We start from the raw sequence: 20,803 nt of genomic DNA on the forward strand, positions 1-20,803 counted from the left end.
AACTATTACAATATTGTAAAGTAATTAGCCCCCAACTAAAATAAATAAATTTATTAAAAATAAATAAATAAATAAAATAAAATAAAATAAAATATCTCAGACCAAAAAAAAAAAAAAAAGAAAGCCTTCCTCAGCAATCAGTGCAAAGAAATAGAGGAAAACAACAGACTGAGAAAGACTAGAGATCTCTTCAAGAAAATTAGAGATACCATAGGAACATTTCATGCAAAGATACGCTCGATAAAGGACAGAAATGGTATGGACCTAACAGAAGCAGAAGATATTAAGAAGAGGTGGCAAGAATACGCAGAAGAACTGTACAAAAAAGATCTTCACGACCCAGATAATCACGATGGTGTGATCACTCACCTAGAGCCAGACATCCTGGAATGTGAAGTCAAGTGGGCCTTAGAAAGCATCACTACGAACAAAGTTAGTGGAGGTGATGGAATTCCAGTTGAGCTATTTCAAATCCTCAAAGGTGATGCTGTGAAAGTGCTGCACTTGATATGCCAGCAAATTTGGAAATCTCAGCAGTGGCCACAGGACTGGAAGAGGTCAGTCTTCATTCCAATCCCAAAGAAAGGCAATGCCAAAGAATGCTCAAACTACCACACAATTGCACTCATCTCACATGCTAGTAAAGTAATGCTCAAAATTCTCCAAACCAGGCTTCAGCAATACGTGAACCGTGAACTTCCAGATGTTCAAACTAGTTTTAGAAAAGGCAGAGGAACCAGAGATCAAATTGCCAACATCTGCTGGATCATCAAAAAAGCAAGAGAGTTCCAGAAAAACATCTATTTCTGCTTTATTGACTATGCCAAAGCCTTTGACTGTGTGGATCACAATAAACTGTGGAAAATTCTGAAAGAGATGGGAATACCAGACCATCTGACCTGTCTCTTGAGAAACCTGTATGCAGGTCAGGAAGCAACATTTAGAACTGGACATGGAACAACAGACTGGTTCCAAATAGGAAAAGGAGTACGTCAAGGCTGTATATTGTCACCCTGCTTATTTAACTTATATGCAGAGTACATCATGAGAAACTCTGGGCTGGAAGAAACACAAGCTGGAATCAAGATTGCCAGGAGAAATATCAATAACCTCAGATATGCGGATGACACCACCTTTATGGCAGAAAGTGAAGAAGAACTAAAGAGCCTCTTGATGAAAGTGAAAGAGGAGAGTGAAAAAGTTGGCTTAAAGCTCAACGTTCAGAAAACGAAGATCATGGCATCTGGTCCCATCACTTCATGGGAAATAGATGGAGAAACAGTGGAAACAGTGTCAGACTTTATTTTGGGGGGCTCCAGAATCACTGCTGATGGTGATTGCAGCCATGAAATTAAAAGACTCCTTGGAAGGAAGGTTATGGCCAACCTAGATAGCATATTTAAAAGCAGAGACATTACTTTGCCAACAAAGGTCCGTCTAGTCAAGGCTATGGTTTTTCCAGTGGTCATGTATGGATGTGAGAGTTGGACGGTGAAGAAAGCTGAGTGCAGAAGAATTGATGCTTTTGAACTGTGGTGTTGGAGAAGACTCTTGAGAGTCCCTTGGACTGCAAGGAGATCCAATCAATCAATCCTAAAAGAGATCAATCCTGGGTGTTCATTGGAAGGACTGATGTTGAAGCTGAAACTCCAATACTTTGGCCACCTCATGCGAAGGGTTGACTCATTGGAAAAGACCCTAATGCTGGGTAGGATTGGGGGCGGAAGGAGAAGGGGACGACAGAGGATGAGATGGTTGGATGGCATAACCGACTCGATGGACATGGGTTTGGGTGGACTCTGGGAGTTGGTGATGGACAGAGAGGCCTGGCGTGCTGCAATTCATGGGGTCGGAAAGAGTCGGACACGACTGAGCGACTGAACTGAACTGAATGATATAATATAGGTGAACCACTTAGTGTAGTGACTGATCCATAGTTAGTGCTCAGCAAATATTAACCATTTTTGGGGTGGTGATAATTTATCACTCACACAGATCTTACTGGAAGGAAAAATATAATTTTTAAAAAGAGACTTTAATTTGACCTTGATGATCTTGAAAGAAGACAATTATTTGGGGACAGAATTGCTCTTTTGTTTAGGAAAGAAACAACTTTGGGGCATATGCAATGATAAAAGGTGAGCTGGCCTGCCCCAGTTCCCACTATGGGCAAAGCTGTGGTGGAGAACTGTGGTAGAATTTTCTTGCAAGTTCTTTCAAGGGGAGAATATGAAAGGTTGAGTAGGAAGTAATTTCTGGAAGAGTTTGCAGAAGAGAGGAAAGGAACTTACTAAGATGACAGTTATGTTTGATGTCTTTCTGCCCTCTTACTTCACCATCCACAAAACTTCTAATGAAAAGGCTGTACCCAGATTAGCCACGCACATGTGCACATGCTGTACACAATGCACTTAGAAGCTTATGGTCACAGGAGGCACGATGCTGAACACAAGCAGAATGAGGAAGTTTAGTCCTCCCGTTGGTCCTAGGAAGAACCATGGAAACTCTGAGTGAGTGAAATTGGGTGTAATGGTGAGCCCCATGTGGGAAAATGATACAGCAAACTTTAGTAATATTATTAGTTCCTTAAAATCAAGTGTAAAACTTGTGAGCCTTTTTTGCATTCAGGTAAATTTTCCAATAATTCACGGAGGGTTTAAGTAAAGGGAAACAGAATGAGATTCTTTCAAACAACAAGAGGGAAATTATTAATACTAATTTCCACCCGGTGCTTCCACAAATGCTACTGTGAGTTTGATATTCACAGTGTCAATTCAGTAAAGAATTAGATTTATTGAAACAAAAATTCAGTGTTGAGAGATCACATTCTTATAACATCTCTCTATATGGGAGTGTATTAAATGCTGCTTGTATATTATGTACCCTGCATGATAGAAAAGTTTTTCCCAAATGCTTTGTGTCATGGGTTATAACTCACTGTTGGATTACAGTGAGTGGGATGGTTTACTTAAAACTGCTTTATTGTTAATACATCTATTGTACAATTCATACATCTCTTACATAGTTTGTACAAGTTCTTTGAAACATTTATTTTTAAATATAACCTGTAAACTTTGTAAGATATCTCCATTCTGGTGTATGATTAGTTTTATTTTCTGGGTAAGTTTTCATGTTTTATTTGCTGCAATGATCTTAATAAAAATGCTACATTACAATAGAATTCTTAAGGAATGACACATTACACCAACATTGTCCAAAAGAACTAATTAGTCAAACATGATTAATTTTAATGTAATTACTAAAGAAAGATATATCATTTTATTATGACGCTCTAGCCATACATTTTCAAAATATGCTTATTAAACAGTAAATGTCAGATAATGATTCAGTTAGTTACATTTTTAGAAGTCATTAGGATCGATATTCCTCTGCCATAAATGAATTGAATAATAATTTCAAATACAGAGTTAATTTAATAAAAAATATGTTTTGAACTAAAACAGATATAATGAATGACCAATCATTATTTTCTGGTTTCAGAGTAGCAGGGAAGATTAATTCAGTGTCTGTAAGTTTATTTATCACACTTGGCCTATAAATGTGATAAAAACAAATGAAGCAAAACACATGATGTAATCCCAGGTTTCAACTTCATTAGCTCTTTCAGCAAAAAGAGATCTGACATAGTACTTGGGGCCTTTGTATAAACTGAATACGAGCTGCATGATGTTTGAAAGTTTTTGATATTTGAATAGACATTTTAATAATACACAGACACAGATAAGAGATGTGAGTAGGTGGCTTGAGGTTTCAGAGTCCCTCCTGCAGTGTGTTTAGCAGCAGGTACAAGATAAATATCCAAAAAAAATCAGATTAAGGGATTAACAGTAGTGATTTTGCTATGGGTAGGTGAGTGGGGCCAGTGGGTGGTTTGGAAGGGATTTTTGAGTTCTTCTTTCATTTTTCCTACTTTTACATCAGTGCATTTAGGCCTGGGCAATTAAAAAAAGGCATATTCTAAGGAGAGTGAAGGCCATTTGAAGGTGACAGGTGAGATTCAGCAGGGGTTAAATAGGAGAAACTGTATCTTAATTTACATTTCAATTGGGCAGTGACATTCAAACTTTTGTGTACTCTTTTTAAGTGGCTTTTTCTTGAAAGACCTTATCAATGACAGTTGAAGAATGGGGAGAAATGGGGACCATGTTTAAGATCAATGTGGCTTCATAAATTAAGAAAACAGGTGAAATGTATATTTTAAAAGAGGTCCCTTTTATTTCAGGGTTTCAGTTTGGTCAGTCCTCTACAAAATTTGGAGACATACTAAATGAATAAGGACTAAGAGGAAAAAAAGAGTTTCAAAACTTCCCTGGGCCTCTGTCTCATCTATGAGAGGTTCTCTACAAAAAGTTTTGCTCCAGATAGGATTTGGTTGTTTAAATTTGTATCTTTATCCTGTACCACACGCACTTAAAGCTCAGACAGTCATCTCATCTCCTTTTTTTTTTTAAATAGAAATCACACAAAAAAGATATCTATGTATCAGTTTCTAATACCTAACAGAAAAGTCTTTTAAAATATTAACATAGCAATAAGCAAATATGTACTATAGGATTAAACATTAGCATCAAAAACAAACAAACGAACCCAAAACAAAGAACCAACAAAATTTTCTCTTGTTTTTTGCCCCTTTCAGGTTTTGGACTTTATGAGCATTGCAGGAGAGGGGCATGAAGAATCACACTTATTTTATTTTAAAATTTAAAAATAAATGATGCCATAATGATGCATAAATCAGATTATTCTTTCGAAAACGTCGATGGGAAAGCCCGGGTGATTTGAAGGGAAATGCTCTTTCTTATGAAGAGAGCCAAATAGGATCTGTCTCTAATAAATTAGTACAATCTTTTAAGATTAAAAATAGCAAACATATTTTTAAATAGTCTGATTATAGCTTCAACAAGTCAAACATACATTTCTATCTAGCCTATAGTTTTAAAGAGTCAGTCTGTGTGGGTTTAACTTATCATCCCTTATTCCAATATAAAAAAAGAAGAAAAAAACAAGTCATTTTTGAACATTAAGATATTCATAAAGACTGTATAAAGTAAAAAACAAAAACAAAAAAATCTTCACAGATTGTTAGCCATCTCTTTCAACGATTTCTCATAAATTCTTCTCTGTCCTTATCAGTAGATAACCCCCATCTCAGAAGGAAATACTTTCCAACACTTCCCAGTGAGATCAGTGATTGCTTTTATGAGAGCTACTGCTCTTTGAGATGTTTAGGTGAAGGGAGAATATATTCTATTAAACCAGTCGATGCCAAAGAACTACTCAAGGGGGATGTGGCAGAAGCTATTTTTAGCAGGTGAATCTATGCATTTTTCTCTTTGTTTTGATTTTCTCCACTTGCGAGTATGTTTTAGAGCAAAGAGCACACACACATACACACACACACACAAATCAATGAGTAACTCAATCATCTTTTCAATTCTGCCATTTGCCTATAAGGTCTTTTTTTTTTCTTTTTTCTTTCCCTTTTATACTCCATGCTCCTGAATCAAAGTGTTCAGATTGGATAATATATTGCTAATTTTGCTGAGTTTGAGAGCCAACAAAACAATGGAGCCTTCTAACATAAAACAGTTTTCATCTTCTGCCCTTGCACCCCCAAACTCACAATTTGGTGAACAGTACGCTACTTGCAAGTGATAAAAAGTTGAAAGGTGGTGGTGACTAGACCTAATGCTATTTTCTTATGCCATCTAGCTATAGAATTGTTGTTTTCATACTTTAAAAAAATATGTCTATGCTTTCTTTTTTTTCTTTTTTTCTTTTTTTTTTAGTCAAGTACTTTCTTAAAGAAACATTAGCACCACATTGGCATAGCTGGCCAAACAATAAATGGGAAAGCAAAATGTGCTACATCTTCCATTTTAAAGCATTCTCCCAAGTGCATAAACTAGTAACAGAAACCCTGAAGCCACAGTGCATGAGATGGTTTCATCTACACAAACATTGACATTCCAAGGAGGGGAAGGATTCTCAAGGGACACCAGGCTTTTTTTTTTTTTTTTTTTGAGATTTTTCAAGGAAGTGATTTCTTCTCAATATTCCATTGGACTCTTAGGATGAGTGTGTGAGTGTGTGTAGGGTGAGTATTGGGAGAGCTTTTCCTTATCTCTAAAAGAGTGGAATCTGATGGAAAGACGCTTTCACTTTTTTCGTGGGTCTTCCTCACTTTAAAATGTTCTAATAATACAATTATACTATTTGGGGAACTGGGAATGGATATTTGACCACGGTATTCAGTGTTGTCAATTAAACTGGAAATCAACCCATAAATTGAAAGCTCACTCTTACACGTATTTATAGTTCTTTTGTAAATATCTTGATATTGCCTCATCTTAAAATTATAAAGTAAAGCTTACAAATTGAGTTGTAAGATTTTCTGTGCTTCCTTCTCTCAATACTGGGTCATTCTCCTGCACTATATAGTGATCAACTGGCTTTCAGAGTTGACAGCAATTTGACTTCTAGTTTTAAATCATTTGAAAATAAGATAGAGGGTTAGCATAATTAGCTAATTTTTAATGAGCTGATTTATGATACAGTTGAATAGGACTATGTGTTAGAAAAAATTAAGAAAAGTAATATGGCTTTCCATATTTAAGCTTTCCTCACTGGGGTATTTTTGGTTATGAATAGAATTATTAGTGAATCAAATAAGTCATAGACACTCTTAGAATTAACATATTCACTTATGTCTGGAAACATAAAAGTCTGTAGAAGGTTGCATGTAACATGTTATTGGTAGTCAGTAATTTTAAAAGGTATGCACTAGGAATAAGAAATAAAAATCAGAAGTGCCATTTTGGGAAAATGGATCCAGTATTTCAATCCACAGAACCCATATGTCTAGGAAACATGAAGAGCAAAACCACCTATGGTTTCTTTTACATTGTCCACAGTGATCAGAACATAGCTCAGCATGCTGCAGGTGCTGAATTCAAATAACACTGTGGACTGAGGTTAAAATACCAGTTGACTGAAAAGGACATCCATTAAAGAGGCCTCTTTTTGCATAAGTTTGGAGATACAAGAAATCTCTTTTTTTCTGGCCTCTGAACCTTGAGGTGAACCGGTGGGATGAAAACTAAAGATGCTATTTGTGTTTTGCATGTACACTCTCCAAGAATAAAAGGGATATAATTTATATGAAATAATCAAGTCTGGTTGCTTTTTACCAAAAAATTCTAAGGCAGATAAAAAGATATGAATGATGAATGATTTGTTGTTTTAGTAAGAAAACCTTGATATATAGACAGGAAATATTTTCCTAGGTCAGCATGGACTTGTTCTTATCATTGTGTTTTCTTGATACCAATTTTCAATTGAATGGATAAGATATATCCACAGAGGACTAGAAGCCACTCTTCTAAGCAGACATGAGTTATGAGCTAGAAAATTTCTAGCCATGAAAGTAACGTTTTTGTCTCTCAACTTGCAACTCTAGTTAAGCATATTTTTGTCAAAAAATTTTAAAAATATATGTTTATGTATATACTTCCAAGGATAAGAATAAAATACATTCAGGAAAGTAAATTTGTGACTTTTTATTAGTTATTATTTCAGTATTTGAAATCTTGGGCTTAAAGAGAGGAAATAACTGTGGCTTTCAAAGTGAATAGTCTCATTTATGATATTAAAATAAGTATTATTGGATTGGGTTTCCCAGGTGGCTCTGTGGTAAAGAATCTGCCTGCCAAGCAGAAGATGTGGGTTCGATCCCTGGGTCAGGAAGATCTTCTGGAGGAAGTAATGGCAACCCACTCCAATATTCTTGCCTGGGAAATCCCATGGACAGAGAAGCCTGGTGGGCTATGGTCCATTGAGTCGCAAAAGAGTAGGACATGACTGAGTGACTAAACAACAACAAATTATTTGATTATTAGCAAATGCTTGGAAGAGTCAGTAAGTGCTAACAAAAGGAGTAACCATCCTTTCACTTGTAGAAATCTTTGTTTTTTTCCTTCTTTCTTTTCTTTGCTCCATTTTCACTTTATATTTATAAATCCAAATGCAGAATTCAAAATCAAATTGTAGATTCAAATGTTTCTAAGTTATTTTGAAAAGTGTTTTAAAAGAGATTGAGCTGTTAGCTTTTAACAGATAGTTGGATAGCCTCACTGACAAGAACTGGCATGTCAAGAGTATTCAGCTTATCAATTTTCTAGCTATTCTGTGAATGGGTTGTTTATAGAATTCTTTGCATCCTAGCAACTCAAGGGCTCTGATCTTGATGCCCTCATAGCAGCTCAGGATAAAAATCTGGAGCTTTATCTTTTTAATCCTCATACCACCCCTGTGAGGTAGGTAGATTACATATTGCCCCCATTTGCAGATGAGGAAACTGAGGCACAGAGAGGTGAAGTGACTTGCCCAAGGTCATACAGTGGTGAGTCCATGGCAGAGTCGTCAGATGTTTGTTTCTTCAGCGAGAATAAGAAACTAGGATTATTAAATTCCTAGCCTTATGCTTTTTCTACTCCTCTCTGGACTCGCCAATCAAATTTGTATCAGTGGACTTTGTGTCTTATTTTTCTTGGAAGGCATAATTGGGGAGCTTTTCTTTCCCAAATGTTTGAGTTTTGAGTACCCTTCCCCTCTGTGTCACCTTTGGCTCCAGGCTTCCTCTTTAGTTTTGCTTTCACCTTTTACCGTTTTGGCCAGACTCTTTCCTATAACGAACTACAAAATAGCACCATTGTACTAAAAAACAGAGTTTTACATACTGTTTGATATATCCTGTATTATTGATATGCTAAATTTACATAGTGCTCTATATGGAAGAAATAAAAAGAGAGAAGTACTGATCAGGTCACACACTAACTCATCTCTTGAAGGAACCATTCAGAGTTTGAGACTTTCTATGCTTAAAACATATGCCTAAAATGATTGGCCTCAAAGTTGTAACTACTTGCATCTTTTAGCAAGATGTGGAAAAAATAAAGCTTTGTGTCTAAAATAAATGCATCCAACTTATATTTGGTACAAATGCCACAGATGGAATCTTGTGGGTTAAAAACTGGTGTGCTACTTAACTGCTTGCTGCTGCTGTTTGGGAGGCCAAATTCAGCAAATATAAAGGTGATGGAGAAGGGAGCGGGATAGAGGAACAAGATTATCAGACACTGTAAAACAAACAGCCTGTGTTGCGTAGAAAGAAGTGCAAATAAAAAAATTAATAAACCACTTAGACAAGCCTGCTGAATGAATGTCTCTAGCAGCCAAGATTCAGAGATAAATTTAGTGCAACTGGATCTATACAACACCCATGCATTTGTGGCTCTTGAGAGGCAGGGACTAAGATCTATATATATATTTTCTCTATAGAACATTATTGATAAAGGATCAACAGCAATCTACCAACTCCAGGGTCATTTTTGCAAGGTGCAAAGCTTTGAACAATCACTCCTAAAGACAATGTTGGAATGTTTACTTATTTCATTGGGGGAAATGCCCATCTTTTGAAATGTTATCAAACTTATTTTTGGTAGGTCTTCTGGTGTTTAACAGGTAACTCATTCAGAGCGAAGGATCCTGCCGGTGGCATGTCATTCTTCACTCTTTAGGAAGGTCTTCCTACATTCTGTAGTTCTTGTTTCCTGCACTCCCTCTACTTGTGTTCTTCAAATGTACTTCCTAAAAATAAGGGAGAAAAAGTGACATTAATTTGATGAATTTTTATGTATCCAACCCATCTATTTCTAACATTGGGTCTCAACCTTCATACCTTATGTCTCACCAGTCAGTTTAATAGACAACTTGGGCCAGAGTTTTCTGAGAAAGACATAAACAAGTGGATGGCCTTGGGTTTTTAATTTAGACAAACCTCACTAAAGCTACTTCTATTTACCCCTGATGGCATGGGGACCACAAACTGCTTTGTAATCACACAAAAATTTGTGTCTATTCATCTGCCACTATCACAGGTTCCTTGATAGGAAGGGGATCCTTTAAAATCCAGTCTTCTGCCTTGGAACATCTTTTCCTAGCGAGAAAAAAAAAATCACACCCTGGAATCATCCTCCATTGCTTTATTGCTTTTTGTTCTGTTTTAGTTTCTGTAAAAAGGAGGTAACTTTTCATTTTTTTCTTTTTCTCCTCTGGAGAGAGGCGGAGGTTTTGAAGTAGACGATTGGGAAGTTTTGCAGCTGATTTGGAATCTACAAAATCACAGGCATTCTGAGCTGTGCTCAAATTCTGTTTCTTCTATTTTCTAGCTATGTGAACTTGTGTAAGTAACAATCTCCTGTGTCTCAATTTCAGCCATAAACTGGGATAATAATAGTTTCTACCTTTTAGGATTAAGGATTAAAAAATTAGAACATAAAATCACTTATAACAGGCCGGGAACACTATGAACACTACATAAGTATTACCAATTGTTATTTACTATTATTATTCAATCTTTATTGGAAAGGTACTATTCTTGGATTAAACATTCTGGGTTCCTTGTTTTGGTGCTACAGTTCACCTATCAACAACCAATTCTGTTATCCAAGGAATACTGAGTTTTGCATAGAATAGAAGCCCTATGATAATAAGGACATGTCTCTGCTCACTGTTACAGCTCCATGTCTACAGTAGTGCCCAAAACATTTCAGGTGCTCAATAAATACCTACTGAATGAATATAATGAACCGTCCGATAATGTGCAGGATCGAGTCATTATACTTTTTCTGTAATTATTATTTTATCCTTGAACATATTTAAATAGCAACATTTATTTAGACAAGTTAGCTGTAAAATAAAATCCAGAAGGAAATGACATTTACATGCATAAACATCAGGTGCTGCTTCTCTTGATTTTCCTTCTAGTCAGGAGGCCCTTAGAGAAGGATGTAATGGATAATTATTGGTACAGAATGAGGTTTAAGGATTCCTTTTTCCCAGGAACATTTTCCATCCAGACCAAAACCGAGGGTTCTCATCGCAGGCACTGGAATCTCCAAATCCTTCCTTCTGGCTAAGGAAATGATCACTCTCCCAATCATTGTTAGACATTTGAAGATCATTGTGAGGGACCTTGGAGACCACTCAGACCTGAGAACTGGAGAGGGTGAGAAGCTGGGGCAGAGTCAACTACTAATCACTGGAAACAATACCTATTGACTCAGACCCATAGGGATTTGATCATTTTTCTTACACATATTTTCAGCTCTACCTGGAACATTAGAGTTATCACCAAGTCCTTTATAAAAGCAAGTTAGTAGTTTGTATGTTGATGGTGAAAATATCTTATACCTCCTGAATAGAAGGAGGATGACATCATTGTGTAAAAATGTTTATTAAAATATCTAGCTCAGCGGCCACTGAAAAAAAATCTTTGTGGGAAGAAATTGGGCATTCATGTAGGAGAGCCTGAGATGCTATCTGTTTACAATCCTGGCACTTTCCCCTCTAATATCATACAACTTTTACCAGGTTCACTTGACATGCATTTGTTGCTCTACAAAGCATCTGCTGTTAAGCTACCGGTAAAGTTTTTATTTCTAACCTTACACCTTATTCTGCTTCATTAAAGGAGTTCTCTGGAAAATGGAAGAAAGATATATGCAGCTAGAGAGTAGACATACTATTGTCCCAAACTCCTTGAAACATTTCTGTTCAGTTCTCAGTAGACCCTGCTGATGGTATATGGCTCATCAAACTCCCATAATCACTATTATTAAGGACACTATTGCTCTATGAAACTAGTAACCAAATTAATTAACAGGACTAAAAATACCCTAATTTGGGTTTTAACCTCTTTTTTTCTGTTTACAAGGCATGACAGCATAGAAAAAGGATTTTAAAGAATCTGAATAAAGCCCATTCTAAGGAAATACTCCAGAATGAAATGGTTACAAGTAAAGAGAAAGCACATGAGGTATTTAATCTCCAGTCTTCTTCTCAACCCAAATTAATCACAGGTTTTCAGAAGAAAAAGTTCAGGTATCTTCTATACCTCAAGAATGAAGGGATGGAGCCAAAGCAAAAACAATATCCAGTTGTGGATGTGACTGGTGATGGAAGTAAAGTCCAGTGCTGTAAAGAGCAATATTGCATAGGAACCTGGAATGTTAGGTCCATGAATCAAGGCAAATTGGAAGTGGTCAAACAGGAGATGGCAAGAGTGATCGTCGACATTCTAGGAATCAGTGAACTAAGATGGACTGGAATGGGTGAATTTAACTCAGATGACCATTATATCTACTACTGTGGTCAGGAATCCCTTAGAAGAAATGGAGTAGCCATCATGGTCAACAAAAGAGTCCGAAATGCAGTACTTGGATGCAATCTCAAAAATGACAGAATGATCTCTGTTCGTTTCCAAGGCAAACCATTCAATATCACGGTAATCCAAATCTATGCCCTGACCAGTAACACTGAAGAAGCTGAAGTTGAATGGTTCTATGAAGACCTACAAGACCTTTTAGAACTAACACCCAAAAAAGATGTCCTTCTCATTATAGGGGACTGGAATGCAAAAGTAGGAAGTCAAGAAACACCTGGCGTTAACAGGCAAATTTGGCCTTGGAGTACAGAATGAAGCAGGGCAAAGGCTAATGGAGTTCTGCCAAGAGAACTCACTGGTCATAGCAAACACCCTCTTCCAACAACACAAGAGAAGACTCTACACATGGACATCACCAGATGGTCAACAGCAAAATCAGATTGATTATATTCTTTGAAGCCAAAGACAGAGAAACTCTATACAGTCAGCAAAAACAAGACTGGGAGCTGACTGTGGCTCAGATCATGAACTCCTTATTGCCAAATTCAGACTTAAATTGAAGAAAGTAGGGAAAACCACTAGACGATCAAATCCCTTATGATTATACAGTGGAAGTGAGAAATAGATTTAAGGGACTAGATCTGATAGGCAAGGTGCCTGATGAACTATGGACGGAGGTTCCTGACATTGTACAGGAGACAGGGATCAAGACCATCCCTATGGAAAAGAAATGCAAAAAAGCAAAATGGCTGTCTGAGGAGGGCTTACAAATAGCTGTGAAAAGAAGAGAAGTGAAAAGCAAAGGAGAAAAGGAAAGATATTCCCATCTGAATGCAGAGTTCCAAAGAATAGCCAGGAGAGATAAAAAAGCCTTCCTCAGCGATCAGTGCAAAGAAATAGAGGAAAACAACAGAATGGGAAAGATGAGAGATCTCTTCAAGAAAATTAGAGATACCAAGGGGACATTTCATGCAAAAATGGGCTTGATAAAGGACAAAAATGGTAGGGATCTAACAGAAGCAGAAGATATTAAGAAGAGGTGGCAAGAATACACAGAAGAACTGTACAAAGAAGATCTTCATGACCCAGATAATCATGATGGTGTGATCACTCACCTAGAGCCAGACATCCTGGAATGTGAAGTCAAGTGGTCCTTAGGAAGCATCACTACAAACAAAACTAGTGGAGGTGATGGAATTTCAGTGGAGCTATTTCACATCCTGAAAGATGGTGCTGTGAAAGTGCTACACTCAATATGCCAGCAAATTTGGAAATCTCAGGAGTGGCCACAGGACTGGAAAAGGTCAGTTTTCATTCCAATCCCAAAGAAAGGCAATGCCAAAGAATGCTCAAACTGCTGCACAATTGCACTCATCTCACATGCTAGTAAAGTAATGCTCAAAATTCTCCAAACCAGGCTTCAGCAATACATGATCCGTGAACTTCCAGATGTTCAAGCTGGTTTTAGAAAAGGCAGAGGAACCAGAGATCAAATTGCCAACATCTGCTGGATCATCGAAAAAGCAATAGAGTTCCAGAAAAACATCTATTTCCGCTTTATAGACTATGCCAAAGCCTTTGACTGTGTGGATCAAAATAAACTGTGGAAAATTCTGAAAGAGATGGGAATACCAGACCACCTGGCCTGCCTTTTGAGAAACCTGTATGCAGGTCAGGAAGCAACAGTTAGAACTGGACATGGAACAACAGACTGGTTCCAAATAGGAAAAGGAGTACATCAAGGCTGTATACTGTCACCCTGCCTATTTAACTTATATGCAGAGTACATCATGAGAAACACTGGGCTGGGAGAAGCACAAGCTGTAATCAAGATTGCCGGGAGAAATATCAATAACCTCAGATATGCAGATGACACCACCCTTATGACAGAAAGTGAAGAGGAACTAAAGAGCCTCTTGATGAAAGTGAAAGAGGAGAGTGAAAAAGTTGGCTTAAAGCTCAACGTTCAGAAAACGAAGATCATGGCATCTGGTCCCATCACTTCATGGGAAATAGATGGGGAAACAGTGGAAACAGTGTCAGACTTTATTTTGGGGGGCTCCAAAATCACTGCTGATGGTGATTGCAGCCATGAAATTAAAAGACGCTTACTCTTTGGAAGGAAAGTTATGACCAACCTAGACAGCATATTAAAAAGCAGAGACATTACTTTGCCAACAAAGGTCTGTCTAGTCAAGGCTATGGTTTTTCCAGTGGTCATGTATGGATGTGAGAGCTGGACAATAAAGAAAGCTGAGCACCGCAGAATTGATGCTTTTGAACTGTGGTGTTGGAGAAGACTCTTGAGAGTCCCTTGGACTGCAAGGAGATCCAACTAGTCCATCCTAAAGGAGATCAGTCCTGGGTGTTCATTGGAAGGACTGATATTGAAGCTGAAACTCCAATACTTTGGCCACCTCATGTGAAGAGTTGACTCATTGGAAAAGACCCTAATGCTGGGAAGGACTGGGGGCAGGAGGAGAAGGGGATGACAGAGGATGAGATGGTTGGATGGCATCACCAACTCGATGGGCATGGGTTTGGGTAAACTCCGGGAGTTGGTGATGGACAGGGAGGCCTGGTGTGCTGCGATTCATGGGGTCGCAAAGAGTCGGACACGACTGAGTGACTGAACTGAACTGATACCTCTCTCTTCACATTCATGATCGCTGTAGCAAAAAGGATTGCAGTTAGTTTGGCCAACCATATAGATCTTATCTCTTTCCCCAATTCAAAGACTCTTTCTTTTCTCTCAAAGCAGAAGTGTAAGATGTAAAGTCTGAGTGGAGGGATCTTCTGGACTCTTTCTTCTGGGTCTGTCTCGGCATCACAGCAAAGTCCTGGGCAGAAACTCACTTGATAAAGCTGATACTGCTCCAAGTAGCATGGTTCCCATGCACACAGGCGTATGATGGAGGCCATTCAGAACCAGCTGGGATGTCGTCTGGTTTGCATTTGGCTCTCTTCCCAGGCTCTCACATGTGACTTCTTTGTTGCAGACAATGACAGTGACAGAACAAAAGCACTCGGGGATTTAGTCTCAGTTGCATCTGTTGCTTTGCTCATTGTTTTAATTTAATGACGTGGGCCACCCTTGACAATGGGTGGCAAGTGGAGGCCTGCTAGAAGCAGCCGTCGGAGCTGGCACCCTCCTTCAGTACACTTCTTGAAGGGGTTATGAAACTGTCCCACATTCAGCCAAGCAAAAACTTTTCACTTCAACAGCCTGTCCAAGACAAACAAACCAGCTAAAACTGTTTCTAGTATGCAACTAGACAGATTTTTGAAAGGAAAACAGTAGTGAGTAAATACTGTTTCCTATTGTCACCAGAGAAGGTAAGATTATTTACAAAAAAAAAAAGTTTGTCCTCAGGCTCACTGGGGTTGGCTGAGGAAACATACCCTCTGAAGGAAGAGGTAACTGACTCATGAGGGAATAGGTTTGATAGGGGTTAATTTGTGATATACATTATTACACAGTGTATGCCGTACACAGATATATAGGAAGCTGGAAAATGCCATGAAGGGATCATTCACATTCCCCCATTATCTCTTGGTGATCCTAGCTCTTAGTTTTCCAGTGGAAAACTGTCCACAAACTTTTTAAGTTCCCTGAGAGCTAACGACAATGGCAATAATAGTTATCTTGATTAAAATTTGCACACATTTTACAGTTTACACAGTAATCTCAGTGAATCCTCCCAACAACCTCAGGAGATGATGTTGTTTGCATTGGTATCGTTCACAATCTGAGGCTCCTGAAGATTCAGTGACTGGCTTGAGGTCACATAGGAACAAATTGATAGACCTAGAACTAATAGTAAAACCACCTATTATTTTCATAAAAGAATAACAGTTCTACCAGTTGAACATGTGTATGTGCTGGTCACTGTCTTATAAGTGCTAGTTGTAGACATTTTCTTATATAATTCTCATAGTTTTCTCAGAGATGGGTACTGGTGTCTTACCCATTTTACCTTCATGAAATATGAATAACAAACATGCCTGATTTCTTACAGTGAAGATGTGACCATGTTTGGGATTTGTATCAGTCACTTCTGATCCTGGAGCTCACCAGATAGATACTCGACCACGGTGCCTCTCAAAGAGGTAGACCAATATCTGGTGTTGCAAAACCCAAGTCTCTTTCCAGTAACAGTAATTGATAATGTCATGAGTTGCCCATGATCCCAGATGGTGGTAGATGCTGGTTTAGAGGGTAAGGCAAGACTCTAAACTAGGGAAATGGGTACCCTCCCTTATCCCAGTGTAAGCTGAGTCCCATTTGTATGCTATTAATGGAGGTCTAGTAGCACAATATTCATTTAGCAAAAGCTAACCCTGTGACTATGATAAGCCCTTATTTCTCCCCGCCTATCTTTGTGAGACATTGCCTGAGAGGCAGAATCTAAAAGGATGATAATAGCCTCTTTAAATTTTAGGGAGGAAGCAGTGATGTTTTCAATAGACTATGTTTCCATCACCACCCACTGCAAACAAGTTAAGTATTGTATGACATAAACTCTAAGAAAAGCCTGGCACCCTATAAAAAAATGCTGGGAAAATACTGCCCATCATGGAATGTTAATAGCCTATTGTACAGCCTAAAGTTCTAACTCATCATTGACTTTCTCCTAAAAAGGGCAAAATAGAAAGAAAAAAAAAAAGGCAATGGATGATTGAAGAGATGGCCCAGATGTCAACCTGTTGAAATGGATGTGCCCTGGCTATTTTGCTGGCTTAGCCTGGAGACATGTGAAATATTGGATGATGATTTAGATGTCTCATTATCAACTTTGATATCTCATTATTTCGGGGGATTACAAGTTCAAATTCCAGGACAGTGAGGTCAGTCTTTCATCTCTTGGAGCCAAGTAGAGTGAGTGTCATGAGATCAACTCAGTGCTCTGGGATGTGACTTTTAAAACCGAAGGACAAGGTGCACTTTTCAAGAGATGTGTGTTCCTGGTGGAGTAACTGCCTCTTCAGCAAAGAGATAGGTGTAACAGTCTGGGCACAGTGTTGGTCTGCCCACCCCCCTTTCTATTTATGTTTTTCTGGAAATGACCTCACCCTATCTTTTATGTGATTAGAGTGGAGGGGACATTTTTTCCAACATGATCGTCTCCTCTGATCATGCATGGAAGATGGACCCCACGGCCCCCTCCCATAGCTCAAGAGTGTAGTGGGGACACCAGGGCAGACTCAATTTCTGGGAAACCCAAGACTTTTTACTGGCCATCTTTGGCTCAAGGACTCCTCAGTGGCTTTGCTGACTTTTCTTTAGACAGTACAGCCATCTAGGATGCATCTCCCCAGTCATCTCTCCTCCTTGGCTACACTGGGGTCAGACTTGCACTTGCATTCTGCTGGCTTGCTCAGGCTTCCCTGATCCTCTCCTATTGCTCTTCACACAGGTATTCCCCCTCATCAAACCCTTGCTCCTTTAACCCAGTCTCATATATATTTCTCAGAGAACCTGGATTTATATACCTCGCTTGGATCCCAGCTTCCAACACAGAATTGTGTGACCTTTGACAATCGCTACGTTGTCCTCTCCTTCTCAGTTTCCTGTTTTGTAAAATGAAAGGGTGGAGTAAGAGCACCCACCTCATAATGTTATTATGATTACATGTGATCACCCTTACACGTTTACCTACCGTAGTTGTGTGCAAGAGAGCCAGCTGTTTCAAGGGCACTTGGTTTAGCTCTCGTTTGTGAACTTGATGGCAACAGCTTTCTGTTCTGGCTTCTGTGCTGTCAGAATCCACTCTGGGTCTGCTTTTGTTAGAGCACTGACGTGTTGTGGAATACATTATCTATGTGTTTGCTTTCCCACTATAAAGTAATCTCCTTGAGGGCAGGTAGCATGGTCCTTTCACCTCTGTCTCCTCCTTGGATGTGTGAGCAAAGTGGTGAACCAGGAAATGCTTGTTAAATTGATTTGCATTTCCTGCAGGAGTGGTAGAATAGAGTTCAGGTTAACTGCAAGCCTTATATGGCTTCCTACTTCTTGCTGTGCACAGAGCCCCTGTCCTGTCTTGGAACTTACAGCTGGCAGGTTGCAGTACAGTAAATATCAGTGAAGAAATGCCAAAGAGAGAGCACAGTGCATAGTTAACATGCTGGAGTCCATCTTGAGTTTGGATTCTGGTCTGACCACTTGTTAGGGCAAGACCTTGGCAAGACATTTAGTCCCCTCAGTCCAGGTTTTCTGATTGTACAATGGGGGAGGGGGCGTAATTATAATATTTACCCTTCAGGCTAATGGTGAAGATTAAAGAGGTGATTTGTAATAGCCTTTACCTCAAGGCATGTGCCTAACAAATAACAGCTATTATTATTGCCTTTTTAGAAATAGTTCCTGTTGGGAAAGCACACTCCATGCTTGAGTACTGCCCTTTCTCTGATTAGGGGATAATAGTTACTTATTGGGTGCCCAGGGCACCCTTGACTGCTGCACTAGCAGATGCATAGATCTTGTTTCTAGTGACAGGTACATCCCTAGGAATCCCCCATTTTAGGGAATGTGCTTATCCTATAATTATTAACAGATTATCCCATCTTGGCAATTTCTTACTTTTCAAAGGATACCACCTGACTCTGTTTGAAGTATTTTTGTCTGTGATGTAACAAATCACCACCAAAATGGTTTAAAAGCCTGAAAAAAGAAAAAGGAAAAGGGAAAAAAGAAAAAGGAAAAGGAAAAAAAAGCTAAAGGGTATTTTCCTTTGCTGGCAAGAGTTATTTATGTTGCCTTTAATAGTCTTGAAGGATGTTGTAAAATACTCAGGGCTGCTTAGGCTGTTGATTTTATGGGCAGCCTGTTTTGTTAGCTGTTTGTGTTACATTTTTAAATTAAAAACAAAAAACACTTTAAGCACACTATCTTTCCCAGAGGGAGCTGATTTTGGAATTGCTGAAAGGTTCAACCGTTGTGGTGTTTATAAAAGTGAAACACCAGATTCTAGCAATTTCACTGATATGTGCTAAAGATTCAGCACATTTTTACCTAAAAACTGGATTTGATTATTTTTTTCTCTTTAGCCTCCAAAATAGCATTGTTTCATCTGACATAAAACATACGTTGGAGTCCTTAAACTCATGTATGCAGTAATTTATGTTCTAACATTCTGGGGAGATGTGGGACTCAAGATTGTTACCTTTTGGTATCATTTCAATGCAATAGTGATGAGTTCAGAGATTAGTAGGAAAGGGTGTTACCCTCTTTCACTCATGCTTTGTGTGTGTGACAAATCTGGGCAGAACATTCAAATACTGTGTTCTGAATTTTCCTTCTCTGAATTGAGAGAAATTTTGCAAGTTTGGAAGGCTCTTCTGAACTTTTAGGATGAATAAAATAACACTACGACAAGTTAAAGTGATTTGCATCTGTTTGAGGTTGACTCGAGTCTTCAGCATATAAAAGTAAACATGCATGGTGCCAGCCAGCACTTTTCCAAGACAGAAAATGGCGCAAGAACAATTCACGTGTGTAAACAGTTTAAAAAAAAATCAGAATTGTGCCCAAAGTACTTTTACTTCCATCTTAGTGTTCTTTGAAGAAGGAAACAAGTATCATTATTGACAGAGACAAACCAGAGCATCCAATAGTGGCCTTGGTCAATCAATACTGACAAAATAATGCTATGTATTTATTGATTCCTTTTATATTTTTCATTTTTTTCTAGTCTTCCAATGCCTCATGAATGATTCAAGTTTGCCACCTCAGACTGTGACATAAATGTCACATATTCTCAAGTTTACAATAGGATTCCTTATCCAACCCTCAACCTGCCATGGTCTTACTCCTAATCATTTAGAATTTTTGTCTTGCCATAATTGTCATCTACAGCTGTGAAAATACCACATCATATTTTCATGGATGGCAGAGCTGGCTGGTCTTTGATTACATGACCTCTTGGAGCTGGCCAGACAGAAAGCTCCATGTGAATGTTTATATATTTTACAGAGAATTTTGTAAGAAATTCTGGCATGTGAATCCCACTGTGTGTGTTGTGCACACACACACACACACACACACACACACAGTAAAGAAGAGGAAATAGTCTTCTTTCTCCCAAAACTATTTGCTGTAGTTAACTACAGATTTTAAGTTACCACCAAGCATATTTGGAATTAAAGTTGGATGGACCTTCAGCATTCTTATTTCTATCAAACCTCCACTTTTTCAAAAGACTTAGTTTTCTGACCAAATGGATGTTAAAACTATAATCTCATCAGTGAATAAAATAGATAGGAATCTTTGGAAATGTTTTCTAGCTCTTATTACTGATGGAGCAGTAGCCCACTGAGCTATGACTGAGTTCCTAGTGTGGTGAGAAGTTTCTTTGCTGCTCTCTATTAGTACCAGACATGAGCTCATATGCCCATTGTCCCACATCTCTCATAATTTCCTTGCTGTTCTCAATTTCCATTTCTCTCTACTTGAGTTTAAATGTAAGTCTATATTTCTAAACCATCTCTTTTGGTTGCAAGATAAAAACAAGGTAGCCCTAGGGTTTTAAAGTGTTAGTCGCTCAATTGTGTCTGACT

The 20,803-nt window shown here is 38.4% G+C and overlaps 1 protein-coding gene across 4 annotated transcripts in view; it reads right to left on the reverse strand.

Annotated features, from left to right (window-relative positions):
- Positions 1 to 5,550: 5,550 nt before the first annotated feature.
- The window catches only part of IGF1 (insulin like growth factor 1), a 79,213-nt gene continuing 63,960 nt past the window's right edge, over positions 5,551 to 20,803 (reverse strand). For all 4 annotated transcript variants that reach the window (XM_081595572.1, XM_081595571.1, XM_081595574.1 and 1 more), the window contains exon 4: positions 5,551 to 9,669. In XM_081595572.1, coding sequence (XP_081451698.1) covers positions 9,610 to 9,669 — 60 coding nt within the window. In that variant the 3' untranslated portion in view covers positions 5,551 to 9,609. The remainder of the gene's footprint in view (positions 9,670 to 20,803) is intronic.

This window comes from Giraffa tippelskirchi, chromosome 4 (genome assembly GCF_054371585.1).
Source record: "Giraffa tippelskirchi isolate mGirTip1 chromosome 4, T2T-mGirTip1v1.2.pri, whole genome shotgun sequence".
Taxonomy (NCBI): domain Eukaryota; kingdom Metazoa; phylum Chordata; class Mammalia; order Artiodactyla; family Giraffidae; genus Giraffa; species Giraffa tippelskirchi.